This window comes from Rhinoderma darwinii, chromosome 2 (genome assembly GCF_050947455.1).
Source record: "Rhinoderma darwinii isolate aRhiDar2 chromosome 2, aRhiDar2.hap1, whole genome shotgun sequence".
Taxonomy (NCBI): Eukaryota; Metazoa; Chordata; class Amphibia; order Anura; family Rhinodermatidae; genus Rhinoderma; species Rhinoderma darwinii.
This window is the reverse complement of record NC_134688.1, coordinates 324,013,053-324,032,728: the sequence shown is the minus strand read 5'-3', so window position 1 is coordinate 324,032,728 and position 19,676 is coordinate 324,013,053. Positions and strand designations below refer to the sequence as shown.

General features: G+C 42.2%; 1 protein-coding gene across 7 annotated transcripts in view; it reads left to right on the top strand.

Annotated features, from left to right (window-relative positions):
- The window catches only part of NAV1 (neuron navigator 1), a 735,938-nt gene that overhangs the window by 245,368 nt on the left and 470,894 nt on the right, over positions 1-19,676 (top strand). For all 7 annotated transcript variants that reach the window (XM_075853621.1, XM_075853615.1, XM_075853622.1 and 4 more), the window contains one exon: positions 13,581-13,719. In XM_075853621.1, the coding sequence (XP_075709736.1) occupies positions 13,581-13,719 (139 nt within the window). The remainder of the gene's footprint in view (positions 1-13,580; positions 13,720-19,676) is intronic.

Here is a 19,676-nt window from a genome sequence, read left to right as displayed (position 1 = left end):
TTAAATGTTTATGACACTTAAATCCAATGTGCATAATAATTTGGAACACGGTGTATAAAGGCAATGACTGCCTGAAGTCTGGAACCCATGGGCATCGCCAAACGCTGGGTTTCCTGCTTTGTGATGCTTTGCCAGGTCTTTAATGCAGCTGTCTTCAGCTGTTGCTTGTTTGTGGGTATTTCTGTCTTAAAGAGGCTCTGTCACCAAATTTTCAAACCCCTATCTCGTATTGCAGCAGATCGGCGCTGCAATGTAGATAACAGTAAAGTTGTTTTTTTTTTCAAAAACAAGCATTTTTGGCCAAGTTATGAGTATTTTTATATTTATGAAAATGAGCCTTTCTTAAGTACAACTGGGCGTGTTTAAAGTTATGTCCAAGTGGGCGTGTATTGTGTGTGTACATCTGGGCGTTTTTACTTGTTTTACTAGCTGGGCGTTGTGAATAGAAGTGTATGATGCTGACGAATCAGCATCATCCACTTCTCTTCGTTAACACCCAGCTTCTGGCAGTGCACAGACACACAGCGTGTTCTCGAGAGGTTAACGCTGTGACGTCACTTCCTGCCCCAGGTCTTGCATCGTGTCGGACGAGCGAGGACACATCGGCACCATGCGACAGAGGCTACAGTTGATTCTGCAGCAGCATCGGCGTTTGCAGGTAAGTCGATGTAGCCTCTGTCGCCTGGTGCCGATGTGTCCTCGCTCGTCCGACACAATGCAGGACCTGGGGCAGGAAGTGACATCACAGCGTGATCTCTCGAGAACACGCTGTGTGTCTGTGCACTGCCAGAAGCTGGGTGTCCTGCACTTCTTTTGCCGAGGCTGTATTTTTACGCGTCGTCGTTTGACAGCTGTCAAACGACGATGCGTAAATAACAGGTCGTCTGCACAGTACGTCGGCAAACCCATTCAAATGAATGGGCAGATGTTTGCCGACGTATTGTAGCCCTATTTTCAGACGTAAAACGAGGCATAATACGCCTCGTTTACGTCTGAAATTTGGCCGTGTGAACATACCCTTAGTGTTTAAGCCTGTTTTGGCCTTGTGGACACAGCCGAATTTTGCAAATCTGACGTGTTACTTTATTTGGTAATAACTCCGGAATGCTTTTACCTATCCAAGCGATTCTGAGATTGTTTTCTCGTGACATGTTGTACTTTTATGATACTGAAAAAATTTGGTCGTTAAATTGAATATTTATTTGTAAAAAACCCCAACATTTTAATGTATCTGTTTGTAAAACAGATAGTAATACCACACAAAATAGTTACTAGTTTACATTTCCCATATGTCTACTTTTATGTTTGCATCGTTTTTTGAGCGTCCTTTTATTTTTCTAGGACGTTACAAGGCTTGGAACTGCAATTTCTCAAATTTTCAATTAAATTTCAGAAATCTATTTTTTCAGGGACCAGTTCAGTTCTGAAGTGGTTTTTCGGGCCTTATATATTAGTAAGTCCAGATAAATCACCCCATTTTAAAAACTGCACCGCTCAAAGTTTTCAAAACAGCATTCAGAAATTATTGTAACTCTTTAGGTGTTTCACAGGAAATAAAGCAAAATAGAGGTGAAATTTACAAATTACATGTTTTTTTTACGAAATTCATTTGTAATACAGTTTTTTCTGTAACACAGAAGGTTTTACCAGAAAAACGCAACTCAATAATTATTGCCCAGATTCTGCAGTTTTTAGAAATATCCCACATGTGGTCCTAGTGTACTAATGGACTGAAACACAGGCCACGGAAGCAAAGAAGCACCTAGAGGATGTTGGGGTCTTTTATTTTATTAGAATATATTTAGTGTCTTGTGGTGCAAAACAGTGGAAACCCCCCAAAAGTGACCCCATTTTGGAAACTACACCCCTCAAGGAATTTTTCTAGTGGTATAGTTAGCATTTTGAGCCCACAGGTTTTTTGCTAAATTTATTGGAACTGGTCTGTGAATATGAAAATTAATTTTTTTCTCAAAAAACATAAAATGTTTTAGTTTTTACAAAGAATAAAGGAGAAAAAGCACCCCAACATTTGTAAAGCAATGTCTCCCGATTACGGCATTACCCCATATGTGGTAATAAACTGCTGTTTGGACCCACGGCAGGGCTCGGAAGGGAACGAGCCCCACTTGGATTTTGGAGCGCAGATTTTGCTGGAATGGTTTTCGGTGCCATGTCACGTATGTAAAGCCCTGGAGGGACCATATAAGTGGAAACTCCTCAATAGTGACCCCATTTTGGAAGCTACACTACTCAAGGAATTTGTGTAGGGGTATAGTTAGCATTTTGACCCCACACGGTTTTTGCAGAATTTATGGGAATTATGCAGTGAAATTGAAAATGTAAATTTTTTTCTAATAAAATGTAGATTTAGCTCAGATTTTTTCATTTTTACAATAAGTTTATAAAGATAAAGGAGAAACACCATCCCAACATTTGTAAAGCAAACTCTTTTGAGCACAGCAATACCCCATATATGGTAATAAACTGCTGTTTGGGCACACAGTGGGGCTTAGAATGAATGGAGCACCATTTGACTTTTTGAGCTCAAGTTTTGCTGGAATGGTTTGCTGCCCCATGTCATATTTGAAGAGCCACTGAGGGGCCAAAATAGTGCAAATTTGCAAAAGTGACCCCATTTGGGAAACTACAACCCTTGTGGAATGTATATAGCGGTATAGTGAGCATTTTGACCCCACAGTTTTTTTGCTGAATTATTCGAATTATGCAGTGAAAATGAATTTCTTTCCACTAAAATGTTGAATTTTTTTCATTTTCACAAGGAATAAAGGAGAAAAAGCGCCCCAACAATTGTAAAGAAATTTCTCCAGAGTACGGCAATACCTCATATGTGGTCATAAACTGCTGTTTGGACACACGGCAGGGCTCAGAATGGCAGGAGTGCTGCTTGGCATGTAGATTTTGGTTGATTGTTTTTTTGGCGCCATCTCGCATTTGCAGAGCCCTTGAGGTACCAGTACAGTAGATACCCCTGAGAAGTGACTCCATTTTGGAAACTATACCCCTCAGGGTAATCATCTAGGGGTGTGGGTGAGCATTTTGATCCCACAGGTGTTTCATAGATTGTATTAGAATGAGGCAGTGAAAACGAAAAATTTATTTTTTTCCCCAAAAATATGTAGATTTGCACCCAATTTTTTTTCCCACAAGGGGTAATAGGAGAAAAAAACAACACACAATTTGTTACCCAATTTCTCCCGAGTACGGCAGTACCCCATGTGTGGCCCTAAACTGCTGTTTGGGCACATGGCAGAGCTAAAAATGGAAGGAGCACCATTTGGCTTTTAGAGCGCATATTTTGCTGGACTGGTGTACGGGCGCCATGTCGCATTTGCAGAGCTCCCTTAGATACCAGAGTAGAGTGTAAAACCCTGAGAAGTGACCCCATTTTGTAAACTACACCCCTCAAGGCATTTATCATTTGCCTGGACATATGACAGGGCTTAGGAGTGAAAGGCGCATGTGAGGCCTATTTTTGTGATTTTCGCAGCATTAGCCCACAATGGCAGGGCTCTGGGGTCAAATAGTAAAACAAACCCCCAAGTAGTGATCGCCATTTTGGAAACTGCACCCCTGAAGGCATTTTATTAAGGGGTGTAGTGAGCATTTTGACCATACAGGTTTTGTTTTTCTATTAGAAATGAATGCTCAGTGGATGGTGCAAAGTGAAAATTGCAAATTTCCACAGGTATATGCCATTTTAGTGCACAATTTGTTGTACCCAGCTCTTGCCACTGAAGACAAATACCTCAAACTATTAAGCGGGTTCTCCCGGGGTTGGGCGATGCCATATATGTGGACGTAAACTGCTGTTTGGGCATGCTGCAAGGCTAGGAAGGGAGGGAGAGCCATTTGGCCATTTTGCTTAGTGGTAGTTTTGTTTGGGGGTTTTGCTGGTATTTCAGATTATAATGTGGGGGCATATGTAAGCTGCGCGGGGTAGATCAGGGCATAATAAGAGGGTATAATAATGGGGTAAATAAATAATATTTCATAGATCTGTGGCCAGTGTCGCATTGATAAATGATGCCAGATATTATCCGCTTTTGGAACACTGCACATTTTGTGTCGCCATATTCTGAGAGCCAGAACTTCTTTATTTTTTCTCCACTGGAGCTATGTGAGGGCTTATTTGTTGTGGTACAATCTGTAGATTTCATTGGTACCATTTTGGGGTACAGGCGATTTTTTTGATCACTTATTATTTCATTTTTTTTTTGGCAAGCAAGGTGACCAAAAACCAGCAATTCTGATGTTTTTTATTCTTTTTTTTTTACGGTGTTTGCCATGCGCTATGAATGACAATTTTACTTTATTCTCCGGGTCGGTACGATTATGGCGATACCATATGTATATAGTTTTTCTTATGTTTTGCAGCGTCTGCACCATAAAATCACTTTTGTTTAAAATAATAAATTTTTTGTGTCACCATATTCTGAGAGCCGCGTTTTTTTTCCGTCAAAAAAGCTGTGTATTCTGTTTTGCGAGGGGTAGTGACTAACAAACAGCGATTCTGGAATCGTTTTTTATTAAAAATTTTTATGGTATTCACCGTGCCGGTATAATAGTGTGATATTTTTATAGTTCGGGTCGTTACGGACGTGGGGATACCACATATGTGTACTTTTTTAAAATATTTTTCATTTTTTCCTATAATAAAAGACTTATTATAGAGGAAAAAAGGCTGTTATAGTTTTTTTTAACATCAAATTTATTTTTTTTAACTTTTTTAAAACATTTTTATTAACTTGTTTTAACTTTTTTTTTTTTTGTCGTCCCACTAGGGAACTTTGAGGGCTTGAATCCCTGATCGCTATTCTAATACACTGCACTACCTACATAGTGCAGTGTATTAGAGCTGTCAGCTATTCACTGACCGTAAGCCCATTAGGCTTCTCCTCCCGTCAGGGCCTAATAGGCTTCTGTACTAGGAAGCGATTGTTAGTCTACGGTTGCCATAGCAACCATCGGAACCCCCGCGGGTGCCGATGGTTGCCATTAGCAACCATAGGGTGCGATCTAATCACTTACATGCAGCGATAGCTGCATCTAAGGGGTTAATCGGCCAGATTGGAGCCTAGCTCCGGTCCTGGCCGTTAGAGCACGATGTCAGCTGTGACAAACCGCTGACACCCGAGCCCGTGGCAACTATCATGGTTGCCGACAGACTAGAAGACACTTCGATGCAGCGATCGCTGCATCTAAGGAGTTATTCGGCCGGATCGAAGCCTAGCTCCGGTCCTGGCCGTTACAGCGGGGTGTCGGACAGCCGATACCCGGTAGTGATAGCGCTGGCTCAGCTTCTGAGCCAGCACCATCACATACACCACCTCATGGAGCTGTAATTGGTCAGTCTACTGTGACTGACCAATCACAGCGATCACCGGCAGGAGACCACTGTTATTTGTCCCCTGCCATCTTACTGTGCCGATCAACTGTTATAAACAGTTGACTGCACAGTTCTGTCACCCTGTCCTTTGACAGGGTGACCGTTTTTAGCCAGGACACACCGGTACGTCCCGGTGCCTTAAAGCACTGCAATGCAGGACGTACCGGTGCGCCCTGGTGCGGTAAGGAGTTAATAAACACTAGTGACCCAGTGCCTTTGGCAGCCATGCATGCCCATGCCATCACACTGCCTCCACCATGTTTTACAGAGGATGTGGTGTGCTTTGGATCATGAGCCGTTCCAAGCCTTCTCCCTTCTTTCTTCCTCCCATCATTCTGGTACAGGTTGATCTTAGTTTCATCTGTCCAAAGAATGCTGTTCCAAAACTGAGCTGGCTTCTTTAGATATTGTTTGGCAAAGTCTAATCTGGCCTTTCTATTTTTGAGGCTGATTAATGGTTTGCACCTTGTGGTGAACCCTCTGTATTTGCTCTCATGAAGTCTTCTCTTTATGGTAGACTTAGATACTGATACACCCACTTCCAGGAGAGTGTTCTTCACTTGGGTAGATGTTGTGAATGGGTTTTTCTTCACCATGGAAAGGATTCTGCGATCATCCACCACTGTTGTCTTCTGTGGACGTCCAGGCCTTTTGGAGTTTGTGAGATCACCAGTGCGCTCCTTTTTTTAAGAATGTACCAAACTGTTGATTTGGCCACTCCTAACATTTGTGCTGTGTCTCTGATGCATTTATTCTTTTTTTTTTTTTTTTTTTTCAGTCTAGCGATGGTCTGTTTCACTTGCATTGAAAACTCCTTTGACCTCATGTTGTGGGTTCACAGCAACCACTTCGAAATGCAAATGCGACAACTGGAATCAACTCCAGACCTTTTACCTGCTTAATTGATAATGGATTAACAGGGGAGCAGCCCATTAAATAGCTTTTGAGATAATTGTCCAATTACCATTTGGTTCCTTGAAAAAGAGGCAGCTACATATTAGAGTTGTAATTCCTAAACCCTTCATCAAATTAGGATGTGAATACCCTCAAATTAAAGCTGAGAGTCTGCACTTTTAAGCCCATATTGCTTATTTAACTATATATTCTTAATGGTTTGGTAAACCGCTAAAATGCCAAAACTTGTCACTGTCCAAAGAATTCTGGACCTAACTCATATATATTCCCCTTCAGACAGCCCATCAAGTCATATCAAGAGTTTAGAGCTTGTTATCTGCAGAGAGGGTCTCTTTGAGGGAGGCAATGTCAGTCTTGGATTTGATAACAGCATGTCTTCCGGGGATGGAATGGGTCCAATATCATGGATTGGATTATCAGATAAGCTGGCCCACTCAGGCAATGCAATCTCTAGCCTGGTGGGTGAGCCCAAAGAATTTGAAAGAAAGAAGGTCACCGGTAAAATTTGTTTTCTATTTTTTTATTTTCAAATCTTACCGTAGATTCTAGGCCCCGGATGGTTTATGAGCCCATGCAGATTCCCTTCTACTTCAGAGGCCTTGGGACAGGGGGCTATGTCTTTACCAGTGATCAGGAATCGGAATATAAAAATATACTTGGACAATTCCACAGTGGTAGCCTATATAAACAGGCAGTATGGTTCAAGGGCTCCACTTATCATGTCTCTGTGCCATCAGATCTTCCAGCTAGCCGAGTCGTCCTTTGGTTTCCTGTCCACAGTATATTTCTGGGGCGGACAACCAGTGAGCAGATTTACTGAATTGTCAATAAATCAATCAGGGTGATGTGCAGCTTAGTGCAGCATGTAATGAGCAGGGCTGCATGAACCCTGGGACACTTTACATTTTTTTTCTGCCTTCCTCCGTTATTTAGATATCTGTGCCGTTATATTTGGCGCCCGATATTTAAATAACCCCCTGAACAGTCAACGGGGCGTGTAATGGCAAGGGGGCGTGTTACTATGGCTGTGACACTGCCCAATCGGCTACGGACAGTATTACAGCAAGAGCTGGAGTGAGGAGAGCATGAGGACAAGGATGATCTCTCACTCTCCCCTCCAGCTCTTGCTGTAACACTGCCTTCCGGAACATTCGTTTAAAGGTGCCCTCATACAAGTTTGCCCCCAGGTTCCTTGGTCCTTTCAAGATTCTGCAACAGATAAACTCTGTCTCCTATAAGCTGCAGTAAGTTACAATTACCCTGCCTCCTACCCTCAGAATCCCAAACTCCTTTCATGTGTCCCTCCTGAAACCCGTGGTCCTGAACCGCTACAGCAAGACTTCTAGTTCCACAGTTACTCCCAGCGGTTCTTCTGATATATTCGAGGTTAGGGAGATCCTGGACTGCAAAAGGGTAGGAGGAAGAACTTTCTATTTGGTGGACTGGAGAGGGTTTGGTCCTGAGGAGAGGTCCTGGGAGCCAGAAGAGAAAAAATTCCTCTCTCGCTTTGGCCCCAAGAAGACGGGGCGTAAGAGGGGTGATACTGTAACGTCCATGGCCACGGGCCGTCGGGTTTACTCACCTCCCGACGCCCGCAGCCGTGAATTCGTGAGCGCTGGTCCCCATCTCCTTCCTAGGAGACTACAGCGCTCACTTCCGCTCCGTTCTGCTGTGTCCCGTAGGGTGCGCGCGCACGCTCGTGCTCGGCCTTAATGGGCCAGCGAACGTATATCAGGAAATCATCATCAACTGCCCATGATTTCCTGGTCTATCAGAAGGGCCCAGCCCTACTGATCCTTGCCTGAGCATTGTTAGTTATCCCAAGTCTGTCTTGCAAATGGTCCCTTAGTGTTTCCCGTTCCTGTTGTTACCCGTGCCTTGTTACCTGTTCCTGTATCCTGTGCTGTTCTTGTTCCTGTGCCTATTAATGTCGGAGTCGTGTCACGTCCTCTGTCATCTGCCACGTCTGGAGGAATTCGCTAAGTCTGGCGCAACCTGCGGCTTCTGTGTCATCCGCCACGTCCTGTGTCATCTGCCACGATAAGTGTCATCTGCCTTGGCCAGGGGAATGTGCCACGTCTGGCGCAACCTGCGGCACCTGTGTCATCTGCCACTTTCGGCGTTACCTGCTGCACCCATCTCTATCTGTACCAGAGCTGCGGCCACTGTCTGGACTATCGAGGTACCCTTTTGCGGGACATTGTGTTACTGGGATTCCCTGTTCTTTGGCCAGCTGCCTCCCCTCTACGGCGGTACCGCCTAGTGGGTCCACAAACCCGCAACGTGACAGTGCCACACACATCCCCCTCGTACATAGTGCCACACACAACTCCCCTTGTTGATATTGCCACACACAACTCCCTTGTACATATTGCCACACACAACCCCCCTCGTACATAGTGCCACAGAGTCCACCTTGTACATAGTGGCACATAGCCCACCTTGTACATTGGGGCACATAGCCCCCCCTTGTAAATCGTGCCACATACCTCCACTTGTAGATGGTGTCGCATAACTCCACTTCTAGATAGTGCCACATAGCCCCCCCTTGTAGATAGTGTCACATACCCACCCCTCCTTGTACATAGTGCCACACAGCCCCGGGAGCCCTCCCTTGCACATAGCGCTACCCCAAACAAATTAAAAAAACTTATACTCACCTAACCCCATTCCCGCAATGAATGGAGCTGCTCCACAGCAGCCTGAGACAAGACCCTTGCGTAGGCCAGTGTGATGATCACGCCGGCCTGCGCAGGTACCCTGCCCCAGCGCCTTACAGGCTGCAGGTCTAACGTGGCCTGTAGCCTAGTAAACAGCCGAGCAGGGCGTGAGCTCCCTGCCCTGCAATAGTGTTCAATTTTATCTGCGTCCCAAGGACGCAGATACAATTAACTTGGCATCCGCCTGGGGCCCCAGATGCCCGGTGCTAGCGACGTCACCGGGAATTAGGCCGCCCAGCACGTACTGTTATGTGTTGGGCCGGGTGGCACGAGCCCCCTCATCCTGTGTGCCCTGTAGCAGCCGCTATGACGGCTACAGTGGTAGTTACGCCACTGGTTCACACATTTCATGTTTTTTGCAAATAAAGCATACTCATACAACAAACTCTCCCAGGAACAAGCATTGGGGGGTAAACTAGCATAAGGCCTACCGCTTTAAGACTCGTTTCGCAGTTCAATCCTGCAAAACAAAGAGACACTTGCGAGCACAGCAGATGGCCTAGGTGCCACTGTTACATAGTTACAAAGGTTGAAAAAAGACACAGGTCCATCAAGTTCAACCTTTCTCAATAAATTACACGTCATTCATTGCTTAATTGTAATCCTCAATGCCATTTGTCAGTAAATAAGCATCAAGACTTTTTTTAAATGCTGACATAGTATCTGCCATTACTACCTCTTGGGGTAGGGCATTCCATAGTTTGACTACTCTAACTGTAAAGAACCCTTTCCTATATTGATGTCGGAACCTTCTTTTTTCCACACTCAATGAATGTCCCTGGTCCTTTGTAAAGAGGACAAAATCAGCGCTGTGTTCCTTAATTAGTTACCAGGCAAAGCTCTGTATTTTCAAGGTATTTGTCATATAGCCCAAAATTTTATTGCCATACAAGCTGAAGGGAAGGACCTCCAAGGTTGTATTCTCAGGAATACTGCCTGTGCCATGCACATCACAGGAAAGACAGCGGGAGCTTAGGAAGTTAAATGCATGGCTGAAGTCTTGGTGTAGAGGAGAAGGCTTTTGGTACCTAGAGCATTGGGCTGACTTTTCATTGGGGTACAAACTGTATTCTGCAGATGATTTGCACCTAAATGGAAGGGGGTCCGCTGAGCTGGGGGAGAGAATTCTAGCTGGGGTGGCGGAGTATTTAAACTAGGGCTGAGGAGGGAGGCCAATGTAGAAAATAAAGTGGCAGTTAGGTTAGAGAGGGGTCAGACTATATTGGTGGGGGGGGGGGAGAAACAGACGATGGGGAGAGGACTAGGCAACAATATAAGGAGATCCTTTCGTTACAAAACAGAAGTGAAAATAAAAAAGCCCAAATAATGTCATATCACATTTCCGACACTGAAAGTGAAACATTTAAAGGCAAGTTAAAGTGTGTGTTTACAAATGCAAGAAGTCTAGCAAGCAAAATGGGGGAGCTGGAGGCCTTGGTACTGGAAGAAAATATAGATATAGTTGGTGTTGCTGAAACATGGCTAGACTCTTCTCATGACTGGGCTGTAAATCTACAGGGTTTAACACTTTTTTGGAAAGACAGGGCGAATAGGAAAGGTGGTGGTATATGTCTGTATGTGAGAAGCGATATGAAGGTGAGTGTGAATGAGACATTAGAGGGTGAAGATTGTGAGGAGGTTTAAACCTTGTGGACGGAATTACAAAGGGAGGTAAACTGAAAAAATTACTTTTGGTGTAATCTATAGAACCCCCAATATAACTGAGGAGATGGAAGTTCAGCTATATAAACAGATGGAGCAGGCTGCACAGGCGGGTACTGTAGTGATAATGGGAGATTTTAATTAACGGGATATTAATTGGTGTCATGGTTCGGCTTCAACTGCAAAGGAGAGACATTTCCTCAACCTGTTGAAAGAAAATTTTATGGGCCAGTTAGTGGAACACCCGACTAGAGGTGAAGCTCTGTTGGATCTGGTCATTTCTAATAATGCAGAGCTTGTTGGGAATGTCACTGTTTGTGAAAACCTCGGTAACCGTGATCACAGTAACCAGTAACCTTGGATCGCATTACAGGAATCCTTGTGACGCGATTGAGGGACATACCATATATGGGCAGACAGCCCAGGGTCCATTGAAGGACCCCAGGGCTGTCTTACCATATTTCCTGTTAGGGCATACTTAGTACACTTAGTACACTGCCTGTGTACTATCAATACACAGACTAATGTACTGGCATATAGATATATGTCAGTACATTCAAGTTTAAAAATAACGTGTAAACATAAAGTAATATTAAATTAAAAAAATACACATACCCATTTTTTACAATAAACATTAAAATAAGTCTCAATACATAAAATATACACATTCGGTATTGGCGCGGCCGTAATAACCTGCGCAACAATTTTTTGCATCATTTATGATGAGTACGCTGTAAAAAGAAATAAAAGAAAAACTGCTTTCTATCACTTATTGTGGGGCTTAACGTGTGATGAATTTAACCTCCATGTGCCTCACATTAATAGTAATTAACCCCATCATGTACCTTACACATTAACCCATTATGACAGAGAAACATTATGGGGTTAATTACTATTAGTGTGAGGCACATTCAAAATTCATCACACGCCTCACATCACAAAATGGAAGAACTTTTTTTATTACTGTTGGTAAAGTATCGTTTTGGTATCGAAATCACATTACTACACGAAGTATCTGTATCGAAGTCCAAATTCTGGTATCGTGACATCCCTACTGCTGTAGAATATCCTGTTGCCTGCCAGCACCACTCTTGTCCCTGGCCTGTGTTTGATATGGGTTGAGCTGCAGTACCAGGCACAACCCATGAATGAGCTGGTGTTCCTTCTGAAAAAAAAAGCAGACCCTTTTTTCTTTTTTGTTACGTTTTTATTCAATTTAATGCAAGAAAACTAATGAAACATTTTCAACATCACAATAGTTACAATTGAATAAGGGCCTGTTCACATCAGCGTTGGCTTTCCGTTCCAGGGTTCCGTCTGAGGTTTCCGTCGGGTGAACCCCGCAACGGAAAGTCAAACTGAAACCACAGCTTCCGTTTCCGTCACTATTGGTATCAATGGTGACGGAAACATTGCTAATGGTTTCCGTTCGTCACCATTCCGGCAGGTTTACATTTTACAGACTGAATCAATAGCGCAGTCGACTCCGCTATTGATTCCGTCGGAAACCTGCCGGAATGGTGACGAACGGAAATCATTAGCAATATTTCTGTCACCATTGATGCCAATAGTGACGGAAACGGAAGCTGTGGTTTCAGTTTGACTTTCCGTTGCGGGGTTCACCTGATGGAAACCTCCAACGGAACCCCTAACGGAAAGCGAATGGTGATGTGATCAGGCCCTAACAGAATACTGTGGCTAAGTGTTGCGACTATTATGACCGTTTGTTTTTTTTAAATCTTGTGCGACCGCTAACAACTTTCATACTTTTTGCTTATCGATTGTCCACATATTAAAAGACCTGCTAATAGTACTTTAGGTACATATGTTGTCTTCATTTGATCTGTTGTTACAATCTAAAATGTGATGAAAGCATATGATTTGAAGGTTAATAGGTGTTTAACCTTGAAAGTGAATGTATTTTCATTTAGCATAGAAGTTGTGGCAAAAACTGAAAATACAGCTTATGGCCAGTGTTATGGATTTCATTCTCGCAGTTTCACTTTTCTGAATGGTCTACTTCATAAATCCTCTGCTCTACCTTCCCTTAGCCAATTTAGAGTCTACATTGGAAATACTCCTATTGCCAACCGCTGCACTTGGATTATTTTCCACATGACTATGTAGTATGGTTGCCTGGTTGTCATTGCCAGCAGAGTTTTAGCTGTGGCCTTCAATAGGACAGCATGGGAATCTCTGGAACAGTACCATTGTAGGCAAGTGAAACTTTGGGGCATGCAGATGTCCATAACCCCCGGCCAAAACATTGATTTTTCGGATTTCTAAAGTAAAAACACCATGTTGTGAGTACACCATTCTTATATTATCTCAGTTACACCTAAGGCCCTGTTCACACAGACGTTTTTTTGCGGAAAACCGCACCAAAAAAACGCCAATAGTGCCTCCCATTGATTTCAGGCGAAAAAGCATTGTCATGCCCTTTCTGCGGTCGTTTCCGTCTCTAACCTCCTATTTGACATTAATGGGAGGCAGAGAAAGTGATTTTCGTGGTGTTTTTTTGCCTGCAGAGCTCAATGGCCGTGGCCTAAAAACGTGAAAAACGCAGCAAAGAGTGCAGGCAGGTAAAAATTTGCCTCAAAATTCCTTCAGGAATTATGAGGCAGAGGATTTATCTGCCTGCAAAAAAACTCAGTGTATAACAGGGCCTAAAGTTTTAGTGATACGCACTAGGAAGTGTATAAAAAATATTATATTATTTTTCCTCTTGTGACTGAAATGACAAATATTGAAATAAATGCTTTTACAGACTTTAATTTTCAGTTCACCAACCGTTTAATTCTCTGAAAAAAATGTCATTCTGATGCATTGCACAAATTGCTTTTACTTAGAACTTTATACTTGTTTTATTTTTACAGTTGGGATGAGAGCAGTTCCATAAGCAGCGGCCTGAGTGATGCTTCTGGAAATCTTAGTTCAGAGGAATGCAATGCCAGTTCTTCTCTTACCTCTTTACCATCCACGCCAACTGCATCGCGACGAAGCTCAACTATTGCTGTAAGAACTAAGGGGAGAGCGGAGATGTCTGTCTTTATAATAGTTACAGTATTACATATTTGCCGTTGTTTAGGGGCATTACCGTACATTCATTTTACAATTTGTAGGTAAAAAATATCACTCCCTGAAGCAATAAGTTAACTATTTAAAGAGTAGCAACAAGCTTTAAGGGGTTATCTAGTTTAGAAAAATCTATTTTCATACATCCTATTCGGGAATTCTGAATTGATAGAGAGGGGAGTCCCCTCTACAGGATCTTCATCTCTTGGCCAGAGTGGAGAGCGGTTGCAAAAAGTGCCTTTTGCTTTGGAGGAAAAGTAAATATTAATAATAATTAACTCCTTAGCGACCTGTGACGTAATTGTACGTCACAGCTGCCGAGGCGGAGTATGGAGCAGGCTGTGACCAAAATTGTACCAATGAAAACTACAGCTCGCCCTGTAAAAAAAAGTCTTCAAACCACTCCATTGACGAAAAAAAATATAAAAATGTATGGTTTCAGAATATACACGTCATTGGAAGGGTCACCTTCCCGCATTATGGTGTGCATATATACAAGCTGTGCCCGCACGATCGTCGCAGGACCCCGGCTGCAACGCCTGTGATTGAAGAAACCGTCAATCCCAGCCATTTAACCGCTTAAATACCACGGTTAATAGTGACCGCGGCATTTAAATCTTTTGACAGAAGAAGGGGGCTCCCTCTGTCACCCATCGGCAACACGTGAACGCAAACTCTGCCCAGAAGCATGGCCTAATAGATTGCCTGTTTTACACTGACCGGCAATAATTCTTTGGTATATACTAAGTATGCCAAAGCATTATATAAGCAATCAGAAGATTGCATGGTGAAGTCCCCTAGTAGGACTAAAGTTTTTTTTTACAAAAAACGTTAAATAAAGTTTCTGAAAAGATAAAAAAAAGGTGAACAGTAAAATTAAAACCAGTGGTTTTATTTAATAAAAGTGTAAAAAAAAAAACATGAAAAGTACACATATATGGTATCGCCGTGATCGTAACGAAAATAAAGTTAACAAATCAATTCAACCGCATGGTGTACGCTGTACAAAAAAAAGAACGCCAAAATCACAGTTTTTTTCTCCATACCCCTTAAAAAAATAAAAGTTAATCAATAAGTCCCGTGTACCCCAAAATAGTAGTGATAAAAACGACACCTCATCCCATTAAAAACAAGCCCTCACATGGTGATATCAAAAGAAAACTAATAAAGTTACGGATCTTGGAATGTGATGATGCAAAAATGTATTATTTATTATAGGTTTTTTTATTGTGCAAACGTAGTAAAACGTAAAATACCTATATGTCTGGTATCGCCGTAATCGTGCCGCCCAATAGAATAAAGGTAACATGTTATTTATGCCACATAGTGAACAACATAAATTTAAAACGCGAAAAGCAATGCTGGAATAGCGTTTGATTGTTTTTTTTTGTTTGTTTTTTTTCTATTCCCTTCCCAAAAAAAAGTTTAATAAAAGTTAAAGTGTAGCTAAATGTTTGACAAACTTGTGACATGTCATAGTGACATGTCAGAAGTTTGGATTGGTGGGGATCCCAGCACTGAGACCCCCACCAATCGGTAGAACGAAGCAGCTGAAGCGCTCGTGTGAGCGCTCAGCCGCTACGCGTCCGCTCGGCTTTTTCTGGAAAGCCGATGTATCGGAGTACAGGCTCATAAGCTTTCTATTTAGTCCGTACACAATACATTTATTTCTGGAAAAAGCCGAACTGACAGGAAGTGGCTGAGCGCTCACACGAGTGCTTCAGCTGCTTTATTCTAGTGATTGGTGGGGGGGTCTCCGTTCTTGGTCCCCCACCAATCCAAACTTCTGACATGTCACTATGACATGTCAGAAGTTTTTCAAACGCTTAGCTACACTTTAATCAATATAATATATGCACCAAAAATGGTGGCATTAAAAAATACAACTCGTCCCTCAAAAAACAAGCCCTCATACGGCTATGTTGACGGAAAAATAAAAAAGTTGTAACTCTTGGAATGTGAAGATGAGAAAAATAAATAAGACTGCTTAGTCACTAAGGCCAAAATAGGCCTTGTCGTTAAGGGGTTAAGTAGTGATATTAAAAATCAACTCGTCCCGCAAAAACCAACCCCCCTACGGCTATGTTGACAGAGCCAAGGGATAAAAAAAAGAGACACACATTTTTTGACAATATTTTTGACGCGGAAACCGCACCGCAAAAAAAGGGCCGAAAATGCCACCCATTGATTTCAATGGGAGGTGGAGGCGTTTTATTCCTTACGAGCAGAAAAAACCGCCTCGCGGGAAAAAGAAGGGTCATGCCCTATCTTCGGGCGTTTACGCCTCTGACCTCCCATTGACATCAATGGGAGGCAGAGAAAGCGTATTTTGCGGCGTTTTATGCCCGCATCACTCAATGGCCGCTGGCGCATAACTCCGCAAAAATCGGCGTGCAGGCAGAAGAAAATTTTCCTCCTGCAAAAAACTGTGTGAACCCAGCCTAAATATACCCCTCCTCTTACTTTTTATTTTTCTCATTTATGTAGTGCCAACGTAATTCACTGCGCTGTACATACCTTTTAGCTAGGGAGTAATATACAATTTGCGCTAATTCAAATGAATTGTTAATAGATCTATTTGATGTTCATATAGCAATGCTCCCATGAATAAATAGGACGTTTTGTGCATTATTTGTCTATTGATGTGTGTAATCGAAAGGAGTATATATTAGATTGATGATCAAACTGGGTGACAGAGGCAGTGTATTGTACCTTCAAACAAACAAAAGCTTGTTCAAGCCTGCTAGGGGGACTAAAAAGAAAAAGGTAAAAAATAGTTAAATACAATTTTTAATAATGTACAAAAAAATGATTCATATTTTCTCAATGGGAAGGTGAACATGGTGAAACCATTTCCGCATCCGTCTGGGATAAGGCCTTTTTGTTATCACAGAAGATCTCTTATCCAGTAGGATTCAGGAGAAAAGATATCAAATACTTAACAGGTGGTTACAAGACTCCAGTCTGACTGCATTCAGTTTTTCCTCCCTAGTCTGATGTGTGCTGGAGATGTGGACATGGTAGGGGCATTATGAAGCATATTTGTGGGAGCTTTTCTAAACTTAACCCCTTCAGGACCCAGCCTGTTTTGGCCTTCAGGACACAGCCGATTTTTTCAAATCTGACGTGTTATTTTATGCGGTAATAACGTTGGAATGCTTTTACCTATCCAAGCGATTCTGAGATTTTTTTTCTCGTGACATGTTGTACTTTATGTTAGTGAAAAAATGTTGTCGATAATTTTGGTATTTATTTCTGAAAAACACCACAATTTAGAAAAAAATTTAATTTTTCTAAATTTAAACGTATCTGCTTGTAAAACAGATAGTAATACCACACAAAATAGTTACTAGTTTACATTTCCCCTATGTCTACTTTATGTTTGCATCGTTTTTAGAACGGCCTTTTATTTTTCTAGGACGTTACAAGGCTTAGAACTTTAGCAGCAATTTCTCATATTTTAAAGAAAATTTCAAAAGGCTATTTTTTCAGCGACCAGTTCAGTCCTGAGGTGGCTTTGAGGGCCTTATATATTAGAAAATGCCCAGAAGTTACCCGATTTTGAAAACTGCACCCCTCAAGGTATTCGAATCAGCATTCACAAAGTGTTTTAACGTTTTAGGCGTTTCACAGGAATTAAAGCAAAGTAGAGGTGAAATTTATTTATTACTTTTTTTTGCTGAAATTCATTTCTAATACATTTTTTTTTGTAACACAGAAGGTTTTACCAGAGAAATGCAACTCAACATTTATTGCCCAGATTCTGCAGTTTTTAGAAATATCCCACATGTGGCCCTAGTGTTTTGGGCCTCCTTTTTTTTAGAATATATTTTAGCCACCTTGTCAGGTTTGAAGAGGTCTTGTGGTGCCAAAACAGTAGAAACAGCCCAAAAGTTACCCCATTTTGGAAACTACACCCCTCAAGGAATTTATCTAGGTGTATAGGTGGCATTTTGACCCCACAGGTTTTTCGCTAAATTTGTTAGAATTAGTCTGCAAAAATGAAAATCTACTTCTTTTCTGAAAAAACATAGAAATGTTTAATATTTACAAGAAATAATAAAGAAAATGCACCCCGACATTTGTAAAGCAATGTCTCCCGATTACGCCAATATCCCATATGTGGTAATAAACTGCTGATTGGACCCAGAGCAGGGCTCAGAATGGAAGAAGCGCCATTTGGATTTTGGAGCACGGATTTTGCTGGTTTGGTTTTCGGTTCCATGTCGCGTTTGCAACACCCTGGAGGGACCAAAACAGGGGAAACTGTAATGGTGGGGGGGTAGGGAAACGGACAAGTGAGCCCTAATCTACCCGCCACTCTGTCCCTGCCTACTTGCAACGACCCGCCCTAGGCGACGGGGTACAACTGGGCGGCGGTCCCTGCGCTCAGTAAGTGCATGACAAACACGACAAACAAACAAGGGAATACAAGCAAGGGAAATGGGCAGTTGCTCGCGGAAACACCGTGAGCAACAGAGAAGTGAACGAGCCGAGTCAAGCCAGGAGAGTGCGAGGTACAAAGCGAAAAGCAGAAGAGTAGTCGGTAAGCCGGGGTCTGTATGGAGCAGGATCAAAAAGTAGCAGGAGCTGTAGCTGAGCCAGGAAACCTCAAGGAAAGAATTCACAAGCACAGATGGACAGGAAGAGCAGGCTTAAATAGACCGAGGGCGGGAGCTAGCTGAGTCTGGCCAGGTTGCGATAGGCTCTCCCACTCCTAAGCCTGCCAGCCTGAGTGGAGGAAGCTGGTGTCTGTCTCAGGGATGTACACTCAGGTGTTGACTGATTAATTCTGGGAATTAACCCCGAAGCAGTGCCTGGCAGATCCTTTACAGAAACCCTCCAAAAGTGACCCCATTTTGGAAACTACACCTATCAAGGAATTTATCTAGGGGTATAGTTAGCATTTTGACTACACAGGTTTTTTTCTAAATATATTGGAATTAGTCTGTAAAAATGAAAATCTTTTTTTCTGAAAAAGCATAGAAATGTAAAATTTTTACAAGGAATAAATGAAAAAATGAATCACAACATTTGTAAAGCATTTTCTCCTGATTACGACAATACCCCATATGTGGTAATAAACTGCTGATTGGACCCATGGCAGCGCTCAGAAGGGAAGGAGGGCCATTTGGATTTTGGAGCACGGATTTTGCTGGATTGTTTTTCGGTTCCATGCCGCCTTTGCAATGCCCTGGAGGGACCAAAACAGTGGAAACCCCCCAAGTTACCCCATTTTGGAAACACCCCTCAAGGAATTTTTCTAGGGGTATAGTGAGCATTTAGACTCCACGGGTCTTTTGCAGAATTTATTAGAATAAGGGGGAGAAAATTAATATCACAAATTTTTTCCACTAAAATGTTGCATTTTCTAATTTTCACAAGGGATAAAGGAGAAATAAACAACCAATTTTTGTAAAGCAAATTCTCCCGAGTACGGAAATACCCCACATGGGGTCAAAAGTTTTTTTCATTAGAAATGAATTAACCCTTTCAGGACTGATCAATTTTTTGCGATGAATACCTATATAGAACCAGACCTAACGATAAACGTTATAGTAAACGTCCACACATATCAAGGAAAAACAGACAATAAATACCTATAACTGTATGTGAAGACAAATCAAATCTCCCAAAAGGGAAAAATAATGACACCAAGTACAGTAAGTAACTTGCAAAAAATAGAAATTCTTTATTACAATATACATAAGAACATATTGGCCATCAGGACCTAAAAACCACAGACAATTAAAATATACAATGTGGAGAACATGAGGCTACTCAGAATGGCCTATATTCAACATTCAATAATACCAGACAGGGTCATTATGACAGTCATGCTATAAATGTACAGTACAAGGATAACCGACACCACAAAATGTGTCTCCAAAAAGCAT